Source organism: Amblyraja radiata, chromosome 12 (assembly GCF_010909765.2).
Source record: "Amblyraja radiata isolate CabotCenter1 chromosome 12, sAmbRad1.1.pri, whole genome shotgun sequence".
Classification (NCBI taxonomy): domain Eukaryota; kingdom Metazoa; phylum Chordata; class Chondrichthyes; order Rajiformes; family Rajidae; genus Amblyraja; species Amblyraja radiata.
This window is the reverse complement of record NC_045967.1, coordinates 41,948,991-41,963,385: the sequence shown is the minus strand read 5'-3', so window position 1 is coordinate 41,963,385 and position 14,395 is coordinate 41,948,991. Positions and strand designations below refer to the sequence as shown.

Genomic DNA, 14,395 nt, shown 5'->3' with positions numbered 1-14,395 from the left:
AGTTTTGAAGATTTGGAACAATGATGCAACCAAGAACACTTCAAGGTTACAATGAAACTGTTTATTAAAGTATAATGAAATACAGGAAAAGATTAATAAAGTCGCAAGTATCCCTTCGTGGACTCCACTGATACGAGTGGCCGATGACAATGAGACTCGCGCACTTCTATCTATCAGGGTCTCCGCTTGAACAAAGGCCGGTCAAGAGCACTGTATCAGGTACGTTGGTTCCTGGTCCAATGAAGTCCAAAGAGTTATCGTACAACAAAGATGAATTTGAATGTGACGAAAGAATTTAAAATATATTTAAAATACTAGACCAAGTGGGACCCGTTGAGAGGATTGGTCTGGCCTGGTCCCCAACCTAACCCGTTCCCCCAACTAAATATTTCACCACTCACCCATAGCCCCCACGAGAGGCCTTGTCCCCCAACACAACCCGTTCCCCAACGCAATATTCCACCACACCCATTCCCCCAACGCAGCCCGTTTCCACCACTCACCTGTTCCCCCAACGCAATATTCCACCACTCACCCATAGCCCCCAACTGTGCAGGCCTGGCTCATTTCCCCTCACCCCCCCCCCCCCCTGCACTCCCTCCTCCCTTCTCCCTCTCCACTTCTCTCCCCTCCCCTTTCCCCTACCCTCAGTCACTCCCTCCCTCCATAACCCCTCTCCCTTCCCTATTAGCATTCATAGCAAAGCGAATGGTATGTTAGCATTCATAGGCTTGAATGGCCTACTCCTGCACCTATTTTCTATGTTTCTATAGCAAATTTGAGTATAGGAGCAGGGAGGTTCTACTGCAGTTGTACAGGGCCTTGGTGAGACCACACCTGCAGTATAGAAACATAGACAATAGGTGTAGGAGTAGGCCATTCGGCCCTTCGAGCCTGCACCGCCATTCGATATGATCATGGCTGATCATCCAACTCAGTATCCCATCCCTGCCTTCTCTCCATACCCCCTGATCATTTTAGCCACAAGGGCCACATTGCTCTACTGAAGATCTGTGCTGGTGACAATTAAAGATTTCCTTGCAGCTCGAGAACCAGACCACAAATGTTTCAACTATCAAATGTTTTAGTTGTCATGCCTTTATATCTTGCTTAAGCAATAATCATGCTCCCTCTTAAATGTAGCCAATGAACTGGCCTCAACTACCTTCTGTGGCAGAGAATTCCACAGATTCACCACTCTGTGTGAAAAATGTTTTTTGCATCTGGGTCCTAAAAGACTTCCCCCTTATCCTTAAACTGTGACCCCTTGTTCTGGACTTCCCCAACATCGGGAACAATCTTCCTGCATCTAACCTGTCCAACTCCTTAAGAATTTTGTAAGTTTCTATAAGATCCCCCCTCAATCTTCTAAATTCTAGCGAGTACAAGCCAAGTCTATCCAGTCTTTCTTCATATGAAAGTCCTGCCATCCCAGGAATCAGTCTGGTGAACCTTCTCTGTACTCCCTCTATGGCAAGAATGTCTTTCCTCAGATTAGGAGAGCAAAACTGTACGCAATACTCCAGGTGTGGTCTCACCAAGACCCTGTACAACTGCAGTAGAACCTCCCTGCTCTTATACTCAAATCCTTTTGCTATGAATGCTAACATACCATTTGCTTTCTTCACTGCCTGCTGCACCTGCATTCCTACTTTCAATGACTGGTGTACCATGACACCCAGGTCTCGTTGCATCTCCCCTTTTCCTAATCAGCCACCATTCAGATAATAGTCTACTTTCCTGTTTTTGCCACCTCACATTGTGTACTGTTTTGGTCTCCTAATCTGAGGAAAGACATTCTTGCCATAGAATTGAATTGAATTTATTTGTCATTCAGACCTTTCGGTCTGAACGGAATTTCGTTGCCTTGCAGTCATACATATAATAAAAATGACAAAAACACACAATAAACACAAATTTAACATCCACCACAGTGAGTTCACCAGGCACCTCCTCACTGTGATGGAAGGCAAAAGTCTTAAGTTTTTGTCTCTTCCCTCCTTACTCTCCCTGTGCGCCGAGGCAATCCAGGCTTCGGATGTTGTGACCCCGCCGGGCGATGGTAAGTAATGTCAGTCCCGCGGCTGAATCCAATCCAACCGAACGGGCCGGTTCATACTCCGCAGCCCGGGGTGGTCGAAGCTGCCGAGGCTGCGGCCCTCCAGTCCAGCGGACGCAGCTGTTGTTGCGGGAGTTCAGTGGGAGATGAAACGAGACCTGGGTGTCATGGTACACCAGTCATTGAAAGTAGGCATGCAGGTGCAGCAGGCAGTGAAGAAAGCGAATGGTATGTTAGCATTCATAACAAATGGATTTGAGTATAGGAGCAGGGAGGTTCTACTGCAGTTGTACAGGGTCTTGGTGAGACCACACCTGGAGTATTGCATACAGTTTTGGTCTCCTAATCTGAGAACATACATTCTTGCCAAAGAGGGAGTACAGAGAAGGTTCACCAGACTGACTCCTGGGATGGCAGGACTTTAATATGAAGAAAGACTGGATAGACTTGGCTTGTACTCACTAGAATTTAGAAGTTTGAGGGGGGATCTTATAGAAACTTACAAAATTCTTAAGGAGTTGGACAGGTTAGATGCAGGAAGATTGTTCCAGATGTTGGGGAAGTCCAGAACAAGGGGTCACAGTTTAAGGATAAGGGGGAAGTCTTTTAGGACCCAGATGCGAAAAACATTTTTCACACAGAGAGTGGTGAATCTGGAATTCACTGCCACAGAAGGTAGTTGAGGCCAGTTCATTGGCTATATTTAAGAGGAAGTTAGATGTGGCCCTTGTGGCTAAAGGGATCAGGGGGTATGGAGAGAAGGCTGGTACATCACATGCCGCAGCACTCGTGTGTAAGGCAAGGCAGCGCCTTTACCACCTCAGGCAATTGAGGAAATTCAGAGTGTTTCCGAGGATCCTCCAGTGCTTCTACTCAGCGGCTGTGGAAAACATCTTGTCCGGAAATATTACCATCTGGTTTGGGAATTGCTCTGCCCAGGACAAGAAGGCTGTGCAGAGAGTAGTGCGTTCGGCCGAACGCACTATGGGAACTTCACTCGCCCCCCTGCAGGAACTATACATCAGGAGGTGCAACTCCAGGGCCAATAAAATCATGGAAGACCCCTTCCACCCCTGCAACGGACTGTTCCAGCTGCTACGGTCAGGCAAACGCCTCCATTGCCATGCTGTGAAAACGGAGAGGTTGAGAAGGAGTTCCTTCCCAGAGGCCATTCGGACTGTAAACTCTCCGGGGACTAACTTTACTGAACGTTTTTCCTTCCAATATTTAATATGTAAAAGAATATGTGTGTGTTTATGATTGTGTTTATAGTTTGTTTGGTTGTTTGTTTGTTTGTCTTTTTGCACAAAGTCCGCAAGCGTTGCCACTTTTCATTTCACTGCACATCTCGTATGTGTATGACGAATAAACTTGACTTGACTTGACTACAGGATACTGAGTTGGATGATCAGCCATGATCATATTGAATGGCGGTGCAGGCTGGAAGGGCCGAATGGTCTACTCCTGCACCTATTTTCTATCCCCCTCCTCTCCCTGAGCTATAGGGAGAGGTTGGGCAGGCTAGGGACACACACACACACACACCTTCTCAAGACAATCGCCTGGGTCGAATCAGTTTTAGAATAAAAAGCTAAAACGAAATTCATGCAGCTGTAGATGCTACTCTGCCCGTACCCATTTATAGTTGGATATCATAACTTTGTTCCCCCTTACACTCCTCAGAATATTGTACCGTTCGATGAAGACATATGGCTTTCTAATTGTCGCCAGTCTTCCTCACACTCTCATATGGAAATAGCAGAATACGGAGTTATATTTCTGAAGACTGAACATGGCTTTATGAAATTAAAATAATCTTTGACAAATTTGTGAATGTAATTTGCAAGGTAGATAAATGGGAAACCGTGGATGCCATGCAGTTGGCTTTGAAAGGGTAATTGAAGAGTAACAAAAGGTTCCTGCACAAGCTAAAACCACATGGAGTCAGACACAATATATTACTTTGGACAAATAATTGCTTAAATACAGAAAGCAGTCAAGATAAATGGTTCATTTTCAAGTTGGATAGCTGTAACTAATAGGATGCCACAAAGTTCAGCTTTGGAATATTAACAATTTGCCGTCTATTTTTAATAACATTGGGGCGGCTCAGTGGTATATAGGTTGAGTTGCTGCTTTACAGCACCAGAGACCCAGGTTCGATCCTTACTAAGAGTGCTGTCTGTACAGAGTTTGTACATTCACCCTGTGAATGCATGCGTTTTCTCAAAGATCTTCGCTTTCCTCCCACACTCCAAAGACGTACAGGTTTTGTAGGTTAATGGGTTGGTATAATTGTAAATTGTAATATGTGGGGATCGCTGGTCGGTGAGGACTCGGTGGGTGGAAGGGCCCGTTTCCGCGCTGTATCTCTAAACTAAACTAAATATAGATGAGGAGACCAAATTTATTATAGCCAAAATTGCTCACATTACAAAGAAAGGAAATTGTGAGGCACACTGAGTTTGCAAAGCGATGCAAATAAAACAGAAGCTGTTTAACCATTAGCCTTATTAATATGTTACCAAGACAGCAGTGGTGCAGCTGTGTAGAGCTGTTGCTTCACAGTACCAGGGAGACGAGTTTGATCCTGACACACGGTGTTGTCTTTGTGGAGTTTGTATGTTCTCCCTGTGTCCGGATGCTCCGGTTCCCTAACACATTCCACTGACATGCAAGTTGGTAGGTTAATTGGCCTCTGTAAATTGCCCCTAGTGCTCAGGGAGTAGATGTGAAACTGGGATAACAGGACTAGTGTGAACGGGTGATTGATGATTGGCATGGACTGGGTGGGCCGAAGGGCCCGTTTCCATGCGGTATTTTTCAATCAATCAAGTCCGTAAGCCTTTATCTTATGGATTACCATTGTGTGGTGCCTTGCCTTTTAAAATCCAGATAAACTAGATTTACTTGATCCTCCTTATTGATCCTGCTAGATGCACTTCATAAAATCATGATAATACTGCAGCATATTAGGAGTGTCCCATCCTCACGTCCTTTACAATTAATTATTTAATGAGGATGAACTGTCTAAAGAGCCCTATTTTTTTTCCTCCTTTGATTCTTGGTGGCTGTTCATTTTGTTTCCTTTGACGAAGGGTAATTTGCCTAAAACGTCGACTCTTTCTCAGCACATGGATGCTGCCTCACTCGCTGAGCACTTCTGGTATTTTTTTATATAAAAGGTATGTTTTTAGGTCAAGTAAATAGGCCAAAACCTGTATAATGTGAGAAAATGTGAGATGGTTCACTTTCAATTTATTTTTTTATTTTTTGTAAGTATATTGTTTAATAGAAAGAACTAAAGATTGCTTGATCAGTTCAGTCATGATGTCATCGATTGGCAGAGCAAGTTCAAGGGGCTTTTATACAATAATAACATGAAATAAATCAAATGTATTTCTATAGCACTGTCATAAATGTTCACAGAATGTACTGTTTAATCTCAGACAATACATTCCCACTTCAATGGTGAGTATATCACGATTTACTAATTGCTTGCTCTAGCTACACAATTTACTTTGCCTTGGACATCAAGATCCCTCACTAATCAGTATTTACTTGTCTTGCAGTGTTTAAAAAATACTGCTTTTCTCTTCCTCATATCAAACCAATCTTGCATTGACCCATTTTCAATTGTCGGCCATCTTTTTGCTCACTCGCTTAAACCTTATTTTACTTATTTGCAGTGTTTCTGCCCTCCTACCCTGCTGATTTTTCCATCTTCCTCTTTATAATTAGCAAACATGGATGTTAGTATTTTCTGCAAATCATTAATATAAAATTTAAAACAGCTGTGGTGGACTCAAGACTAATCCCTTTAGCACCACACTAGTAACAGTCTGCCAATCTAACGACAAAAATCAATCCACTGTTTTCTGCATTTTAACCAATCCATTCATTCATTTTAATGTGTTACTGCTTCCCCCAAGCCTAACCCCTGAAGACAGTAAGGTTTTGTTTATTCAAAATTCCCTTTTCCAAATCCATTTACTAATTCTGCCTGTTACAACCTTGAAAAAAAATGTTTCTTTCTAATTATGTTCATTACGCAATATTATTAATTTCCAGGTGCTGTCACCATGTTCTTAATGATTAAATATTTTGCCAACAAGAGCCTAACTAGTCTGCGACATTCATAGTTTTCGCAGTCCCTCCTTTCTGACTTAATGGTGACTTTCTATTTACTGGGACTTCAAAAATATGGGCAAATTTAGTCAAAGACCATTAATGCACTCACTAACATGACATCTATTTCTCAGAACACATGGATGCAGATTATCAGGTCCTGGTGATTTACCCTAGTTTGCAGTTTCATCAATAAGCGAGTTCGGTATTCTGATAAACACGAGGAATCATTGGATTTGTCAAAGATCATTCGGGAAAAAAAGCGAATGAAGCGCTGTATAAACTGTGTATAAATTGTTAACTATTCTACCAATTAATGAATCTAGAATTCTATCAACTCAATAGCTTCCTTTCTTGTTCTGCTGTTCACACTACACAGTCCCAGTTCAAGTTCAGTTCATTAATCTGCAATTATGAGATTTTCAAAAAGTTAAAGAATTTATTATTTTCATTTAATCCTTAATGTGTTTGCTACTGGAATAAGAAAATATTACTTGTGTTTGAAACATTTTCTTATCTATATTCATAATTTATGTGTAAAAATATTTAATCTGAGGCAGGCATCAGTGTGATGTGGGCTGTTGCTTTACCTACAGGCGGTGTGAATGTACCGTTGAGGTAGGGGGGTCAGCAACCTACGACCCACAGGCCGGATCCGGTCCGTAACCCGAAATCATCCGGCCCGCAGGCGTATTTTTTTAATAACAAGAATGTTGTTCTTGCCATCAGTGGGACCTTGCCCAGAGTTGTCCCAGTGCTTGGGCAATGCAGTTCTCCGGGACAGTTTTGACTGGGATGGTTTTACATTGTGAAGTTCACCGTGCCTGAGTTATTGATCAGAGTGAACACCCGCTCCTGTGGACATGTCTCACTGTGGAGTCTGTCACAGATGGATTCCACCGCCTGTTGGTCAATAATTAGATCGATCTCCTGAACCAGTGGCCGCGGATCTACCGGCGTGTGTTCTTTCCGAACTGAACTCACTGTGGAATGAATCCATTAACAGAGCCACTCTGCTGCTAAGTTGTTTCTAAGTTGTCCCTGCCTTCCCTCTGGAACCCTCCTCGTCCCCATCAGATGCCGAGTTTTCAGAGCCCTGGTTAAATGCGGTCGGTCACGGTTAAGTCTGTGAAACCGGCCCCATCAGAGGCTGCGGGCAGGATTAACAAAAGAAAAGACCATTCCGCCTATTGTAGCGGGTGGCTATTCGTGAGGAGAGAGAGAGAGAGAGAGAGAGAGAGAGTGGAGAAGTGTGGGGCGAGATTTACTTTCCAGCGGCATGTAAATGATGGACCCACAAGGGTATATAATGCAACAGCAGTAGCGAGAGCGAGAGTCTCTTCCAACAGTTTGTTTATTTTCAGCTGAGTTAAAAAAATAAAACACGATGCGACCTGAATGATCACCGCACTTACTGCTGATGTCCTACATACTGCCAATGATAAAGTTACATTACTATACCGCAAGGAGTGAACAAATCCAAATATATCACGGAAAACTGTAAAAGTTTGTTTGCCGAAGTTTTTACTTAGGCACACCAATGACTGCAATGAGCGTATAACTGTTATACAAGTGTCTCAAACTAACTACTATGTTCAGTAGACATAATATTATTTGAAACAATATTATGTCTACTGAACATAACAGTTAGTTTGAGACACTGGTATAACCATTATACTTTCCGAAGCATAAAGCAATAAAACCAACAAAATCATCGTAGTGTTGTACAAATGAACCATAAGTACACCTAGTTAATGGTTTTGAAAGCAGTATTTTCTTACCTCGAAGAAGCAAAACTAGAAAATACAGATGAAACGCAGGTCTGTATACACGCAGCAGCTCACCTGGTGAGAATGATTATCGCGAATGACCTATGACCTGGGCACGCGCAGTTGATATACCGAACTCGCTTATTTCTCCAATATTTTCATCAATTAATAAATAAATACTTTAAATCCATGTGATTGAGTTCTTTGGTCCCTTCCAATTCTGCTATATTTATTCTGTAGTCTGCAGCAAATTCAGACACAGTGACCAGATCTTTTCAGCTGCCACTTGCCAAAATCAAACAGAGATCAATGAGCAGTTTACCTTCTAATCAGTGGCTTGCTGATGGGGGTTCCTCATCAATCCTTTGTCACATTGCAGGAGCTTCATCTTTGTGATATATGCATCAGCAATAGCCTCCTCTTTCAGTGATCCGTGTATAACAAGACTATGGTACACCAGGACCACTAAGTACTGAGAGGCTTCTAACTGAATGAGTGCCTGGGAAGGACATGGTATTTGGCTTTGACTGCAATGTGGGGATAATAGTGGGTAGGAAATATTGTGCTTAGCTTTTCCCTCTTGGTCAAAGTATATCTACACATTTTCATAGTGAGCAAACTAGACTGCAAGGATTTCAAAGTATCAGGTATTATAGGTATGTGTGGGGGTAGTCACATGACCAAATGCTGGAAATACCCAGCATGACAATCAGCATCTGTGGAGAGAGAAATAGAGTTAGTGTTTCAGAACATTAACCTTTCATTAGAACTGAGAAAAGTTAGAAATGAGCATTTAACCTTTCAGAGAAAGAGCGGGCGGCATTCCAAGTCAGCCGAAAGCTGATAAACGCTAAAATATAACAAATATTGCAGAGGAGATGAATTAAACCTGAAATTGCATGAAGAATAAATTGATGGGCAGAAATTTCCAAAGATGATTGCTCTCTGGGTGTAGAAACTTCTATTCAACCCAGCCCTTAACAGCTGACATCTTATTTTGAAACTGTATTCCCTGGTTCTATAGACCTCAATCAAAAGACAAAATCAAATTTACTTGGACCTGTATGACATTTGTATGTTTCAATGAGTACTATGCAAGACAATCAGGAGTCCAGCAGGGTCACCAAAGGCTTCAGGAATAGCACATGAATGGGTAAGTCATGGATGGACTTTCAATCCAACAATGTAATCTCAAATATTTGTTTAATGTATCATTTGTATCTTTATTCTACATAGTAATTTATCTTGCCGTTGCTTTTCTCGGACTGGGTTTAAACATCAATTTATATTTGTTCTGTTTACAAAGTTGAAGAAACACTTTTTTTTTACATTCCTTGCTAATTTACTCCAATAATCTAACCTAGTGCTCTTATGAATTGATTGAATGGTACACGGTATAAATAGTCCCATTGGCCCACTGAGTCTATGCTGACCATCAATCACCCATTCACACTGGTTCAATGTTGGCCCACTTTCACATCCACTCTCTACACACTAAGGGCAATTTACAGAAGGCAATTAACCTACAAACCCACATGTTTTTGAGATATTGGAGAAAACCAGAACACCCAGAAGAAACCCATGCAGTCAGTCAAAACGTGCAAACTCCACACAGACAACACCAGAGGTCAGGATTGCAGTCGGCTCTCTGACACCGAGGCAGATGTGCCATTATGCTGCACCCTTTATTGTTGCTTTTAAAAATATTTCCATCTCCTGGCTTCCTATCTTTCTCACAACATGACACACCTCTTTTATTCCAGTGTTTATACCAAGCTCCTTGGTTGGCAATGGATGGACATTTTTTCCTTGAACTTTTAATTAATTAATTTAATTTTCAAATAACTTCTGAATATTTATTCATGTGCTCATGATTCTTTAACTGTATAAATCCTTTCCTTCTGGCTTTCCCATCTATTTTCCGGTGAATTGGCAAAGTAGACCAGGAAATTGCAAGATAAATATCCAGGGCAGCTTGTTCCCCAGTTGGCTACATGGCATATTTTTCATGACATATATATAAAAATTTGGTCGGAATCTTTTCTGTAAACTCTTCCTCTGAATCGATTCTTCCATTTTAATTTTGCCTAAATGTATATTCATTATCCTTTTATCTTTGCCAAAAATGTTTCGGTATCAGATCAACCAATGTTCCTTTCATTTGTTTGTCTTCTTATCTCGTCTCCATCCTGCCTGAGCCAGGTTTGTTCCTCACGACTGCCTTTGGGTCATCCAATATTGTCAGAGATAATTCAATTCCTCCTGCTTTCCATTACCAATGCGTTTTGTGTTATATATTAGTGATTACATATTTGTGTTAAATGTAGCACATAAATGTATCATACAATAAATGTAAATAAATTATATAATTTATTTGATTGTGATATATTAATATGTCCATCTTCTGGAACATCCAAGACTGCTTGGTGCACTGCTGTATAAAAATCTGTGCGAGATCCAAGAGTTGATGTTCTCCATGGAAATAACAATCCACTGTTTAGGGTTGTTCGGAGTGTGAGATTCACTGGTTGACAATGGTTCACTGGCTTTCCTTTCATCCGTGTCCTTTTGACATTATATTTCGCAATCTCAGTTTGTTTCATTGCCCACTGTCATTGTCTATTTGTATGGCACTCTTTACTTCATTTCTTTTACGGAGTTTTATTTGCAGCTCATCCTGGTGATTATGTCCCAAAACCCATTTTGGTTAGTCTCACCCCATCGATATATGTATCTACTCTTTGCCGTGTATCTTAATCACATCTATGCTACTGACTCAACTAGTCCGTGTGATAGGCGAGTACATTCTCACTGTTTTTGCTTCGCTCATTGGGTAGTTACTTTTCAATGATTCCTCTTTCTTACACTAGACCATCCTTTCCCAATCTGTGCCTCGGAATGAATGCACACTTACTTACCTGCTGAACCCCTCTCGGTTTATCTTCATGTTATCTGCCTTGCGCCTGGCCTGATATTTCCGAGTCTGGTGTTGTTTTCGCTGGAGCTCCTCTCAGTGCGGCAATCGCGGGTTCGGCCAAATCGCTGAAGAACTAGGAGAGCAGCCCAGGCGGAGTAGCGCCATTCGGAGCAACGCGCCAACGGGGAGCACTTCACGAAGCTCGCACAGTGGCCGTGCTGAGCTGAGCTGAGTGCCCTGGACTCGCAGTCGCTGGCTGGCTGGCTCGCTCGCTCTGTGACTGGCGGTAATGGGGCAGCAGAGGCATCGAGTGTAAAGAAAGGATTGCCACTCAACAATGGTTCACAGACGAGGTGCGGTGCTGTGCAGCATGCTTATATAATACCTGTCGTGAACGCTCTCCGTGCCACGCATGCTTGTTATCTTCGATAAGATGTGTTCCCCGAGTGCAACTGACGAGTTTGTTGTACTTTGTTTTTACTTCATGTAAACAAAACATCGGTCTCGGACTGAAATCCTCTAACCAAGACTGCAGTATGCTTAGTGACGGAATCGCCAGAGCACCCCTCTAGCTCCAAACACAGACGTTAAGGTTACACTGACTATATATATGGTGTGTTTTTAATATGCTGCGTTTCAGGTTTTGGTTGAAGTATGCGTGCACGCGCATTGCTGGACAATGCTCCGGGGCGGAATCGATTTTAAAGTTTCACCTAGCTGTCAACATGTGTGAGGACGAAGAAACAACTCGCAATTAAAGCCAAGTTTTTGTCCTTTTTAAATTTGAAAGGCCATGTGGTCCCGGGGTTATTTTCCAGCAGCCTGCACACATATGGGTTTTTTTTATGTGAAAAACATGCAGAGCAGGCAGCTGGAGCACTGCAAGTGGACCTTATGTGGGTGTAAGGAAAACGTGTACCTTTCTCCAGTTAAGGACGTTTCAAAGCGCTTTACTGCTAATGAAGTACTTTTTTGAAATGTTATCTTGAAATATACGAACGTGGAAGCCAATTAACGCACAGAGCAGCAAAGTAAAGCGTCCAATGGTCTTTTAGAATGACGTTGATTGAAAAATAGATATTGGTCAGGGCAATAAGATTTGCCCCATGGTCCAAATAATAGCACAGACAAAATAATTTGTACAATACAAATAATAGTACAAGAGATGTTTGATTTCAACCCATGAAAGAAGTCAAACCTTGGCGTAGTGTCTCACCTAAAATACAGCATATTTGAAAAGTTTAATAACTTCTCAATATGGGTTGGAATGTCTGGCTACACTTTCCAGTCATCCATCAAAATAGCATATGTCACTATAATTTTATATATACCCATATGTTTTGACATTTCTGTACAACAGGATCCAAGTTCAAGGCGTAAATGTACCCCTCCATCCCCTCAACATGGAAATTGGTTTAATGTGAATCATCATTTTGGTTAATTATTCAATTGCTGATTTATAGAACCTTATTGGTCAAGGTCTATCTTGTAGTGATTGTTTTTGTGTAATCTGTTGGTGGAGTTGATAGTGCAGGTAGAAACTAGCAAGCATTGAATGTTAATTTTGAACAGTCAGTGGCATTTCACAAAAAATGCATTTCATCGAATACACCAGGAAATACTGTGCGTGTCGGAAACCTAAAATAAAAGCATCAAATGTTGGATATAACTTCTGAGACACGTTGGACAACTTCCCCCAGTCATCAACATCATTATATTTGCCATTCCTCACTTGCCTTGTCACCTTTGTTGCAATCTCTTCATTTTATCACTTCGATGGTGCTGGGCTCAAAGCAGTAGTTTCAAGTGAGACAACAATTTACTTTTACTATCTTCAATTTCATATACTAGTTTACTACTCAGCTTGAAGTCTCCATTACATTGTAAAGATCAAATGCTCATCAGTGAAACCAGTTTGCAGAATATTTCTGCTCAATTTACATGCGTGTTTCAGATTTTTCTGCCTGGTACTTATATCTTCCATCCTTTTTCCACTCTGATCTCATCTGTACCTACACTGTTCTAATAAAGCCCACCATTAGTTTCAGAAACAAGCTTTATCATCACCAGGTCTTCTGTAGTCAACTTTGAGTTTAACAACTTCCGTAATCATTTTTACTGTTCCCATTTTCACTTTTGTGATATGTTCATTGGTCTCACCCACTTTTGCCTTGCACAATCATCCCTTTTATCCTTTATTTTCCCCTACCTGAAACCTGATTGCAGCCACCTTACATTTTGCTCTTCCTTTGGCTCCACGTTTCAATAACCAAATTACCTTGTTCGGCTTCCCAGATGCTGTTTGGCTTTCTGAGTAGTTCAGCTTTTACTTAATAAGTGACTTCTTAAGGAGGTTATGATGACAGAGATAGGAAGATGAAGGGTAAGTAGTAAAGTGTAAGGTAGCAGGGAGGTTTCTCAGGTTGAAAATGGGAGTCTTTGTTCAATTGGAATTCTGTTGAGAGTTCTCATTTACTAAATTTATAAACTAAATGTATGCAAGAAAGAAAGGAGAATATTTTCTCCACTGTAAAATTTATGTTTCACGTTTCCCTTGAATTCTGTTGTAGTTGTTCTTATTTACTAAATTTATAAATGAAATGTATGCAGGAGAGAAAGGTGAATATTTTCTCCACTATAAAATTTTTGTTTCACGTTTCCCTCTGAAAGTTGTTTCAGATCAGCCCAGGACCCATATTGGTTTGACTTTGCTTCTTTGGCTGCTGTAAATTGGATCTAGAAAGCCTTGAACGTTGCATAAGCGATCTTAAGATAGCACGCATTTTGTGTTTGTGCAGGTAACAAATATGACGATTGCTCTCTAAATCTGACATTTTCTAAGATAATAACAGGAGTTATTTTTAACAGATTTAAATCTGCATTTATAAATGTATTTATTTTTTGTGTAAATGGGTATAAATAAATGATTGTTAAGGTTTTTAGTAAAGGCCATGGTACTAAACTAGGTCGATAAAACAATGTTCCAAAATCACTGCTCTGCAAGTAACTCTACAGGGCATTTAATGCCAAATTCGAAACGAGAAGGTAAGAACCATTAATAACTTCTTGGAGTGGTAGTTTTAATAGAAATATAGCTTTATTCGAAGTGTCCTCGACGGTTATTAATCATCATTGCTGAGAAGAGAAAAAGGGAAGGGGAGATGGAATTGAAAGCTTAAAAAGGGATTCCATCATAGTGTAAGCCAAAGTGAATACAAAAGTTAAGAAAAAATGTGGATGAGTAAAGATTTTGGAGGAAAATGGTATTCTCACTGCACTACAGCTTGCCTCGATGTCAATATAAGATACCCTGACAGATTCTTATCACTTCTTAGTGATCTAATAATGCACAATGTTTCCATTAGTGGGAGAGTTTAGAACTAGATGTCATAGCCTCAGAATTAAAGGACATTCTTGTAGGAAGGAGGTGAGGAGAAATTGCTTCAGTCAGAGGGTGGTGAATCTGTGGAATTCTGGCCACAGAAGGCTGTAGAGGTCAAGTCAGTGGATATATTATTAAGG

General features: G+C 41.1%; 1 protein-coding gene across 5 annotated transcripts in view; it reads left to right on the top strand.

The window, feature by feature from the left end:
- Positions 1-11,024: 11,024 nt before the first annotated feature.
- Positions 11,025-14,395, top strand: part of dlg3 (discs large MAGUK scaffold protein 3) — a 418,354-nt gene continuing 414,983 nt past the window's right edge. Inside the window, exon 1 of one of the 5 annotated variants that reach the window (XM_033030627.1) lies at positions 11,025-11,226. In XM_033030627.1, coding sequence (XP_032886518.1) covers positions 11,211-11,226 — 16 coding nt within the window. In that variant the 5' untranslated portion in view covers positions 11,025-11,210. Of the gene's footprint in view, positions 11,227-11,378; positions 11,466-14,395 lie in introns of those variants that run through there. The other 4 variants (XM_033030625.1, XM_033030624.1, XM_033030626.1 and 1 more) reach the window with 4 other exon arrangements.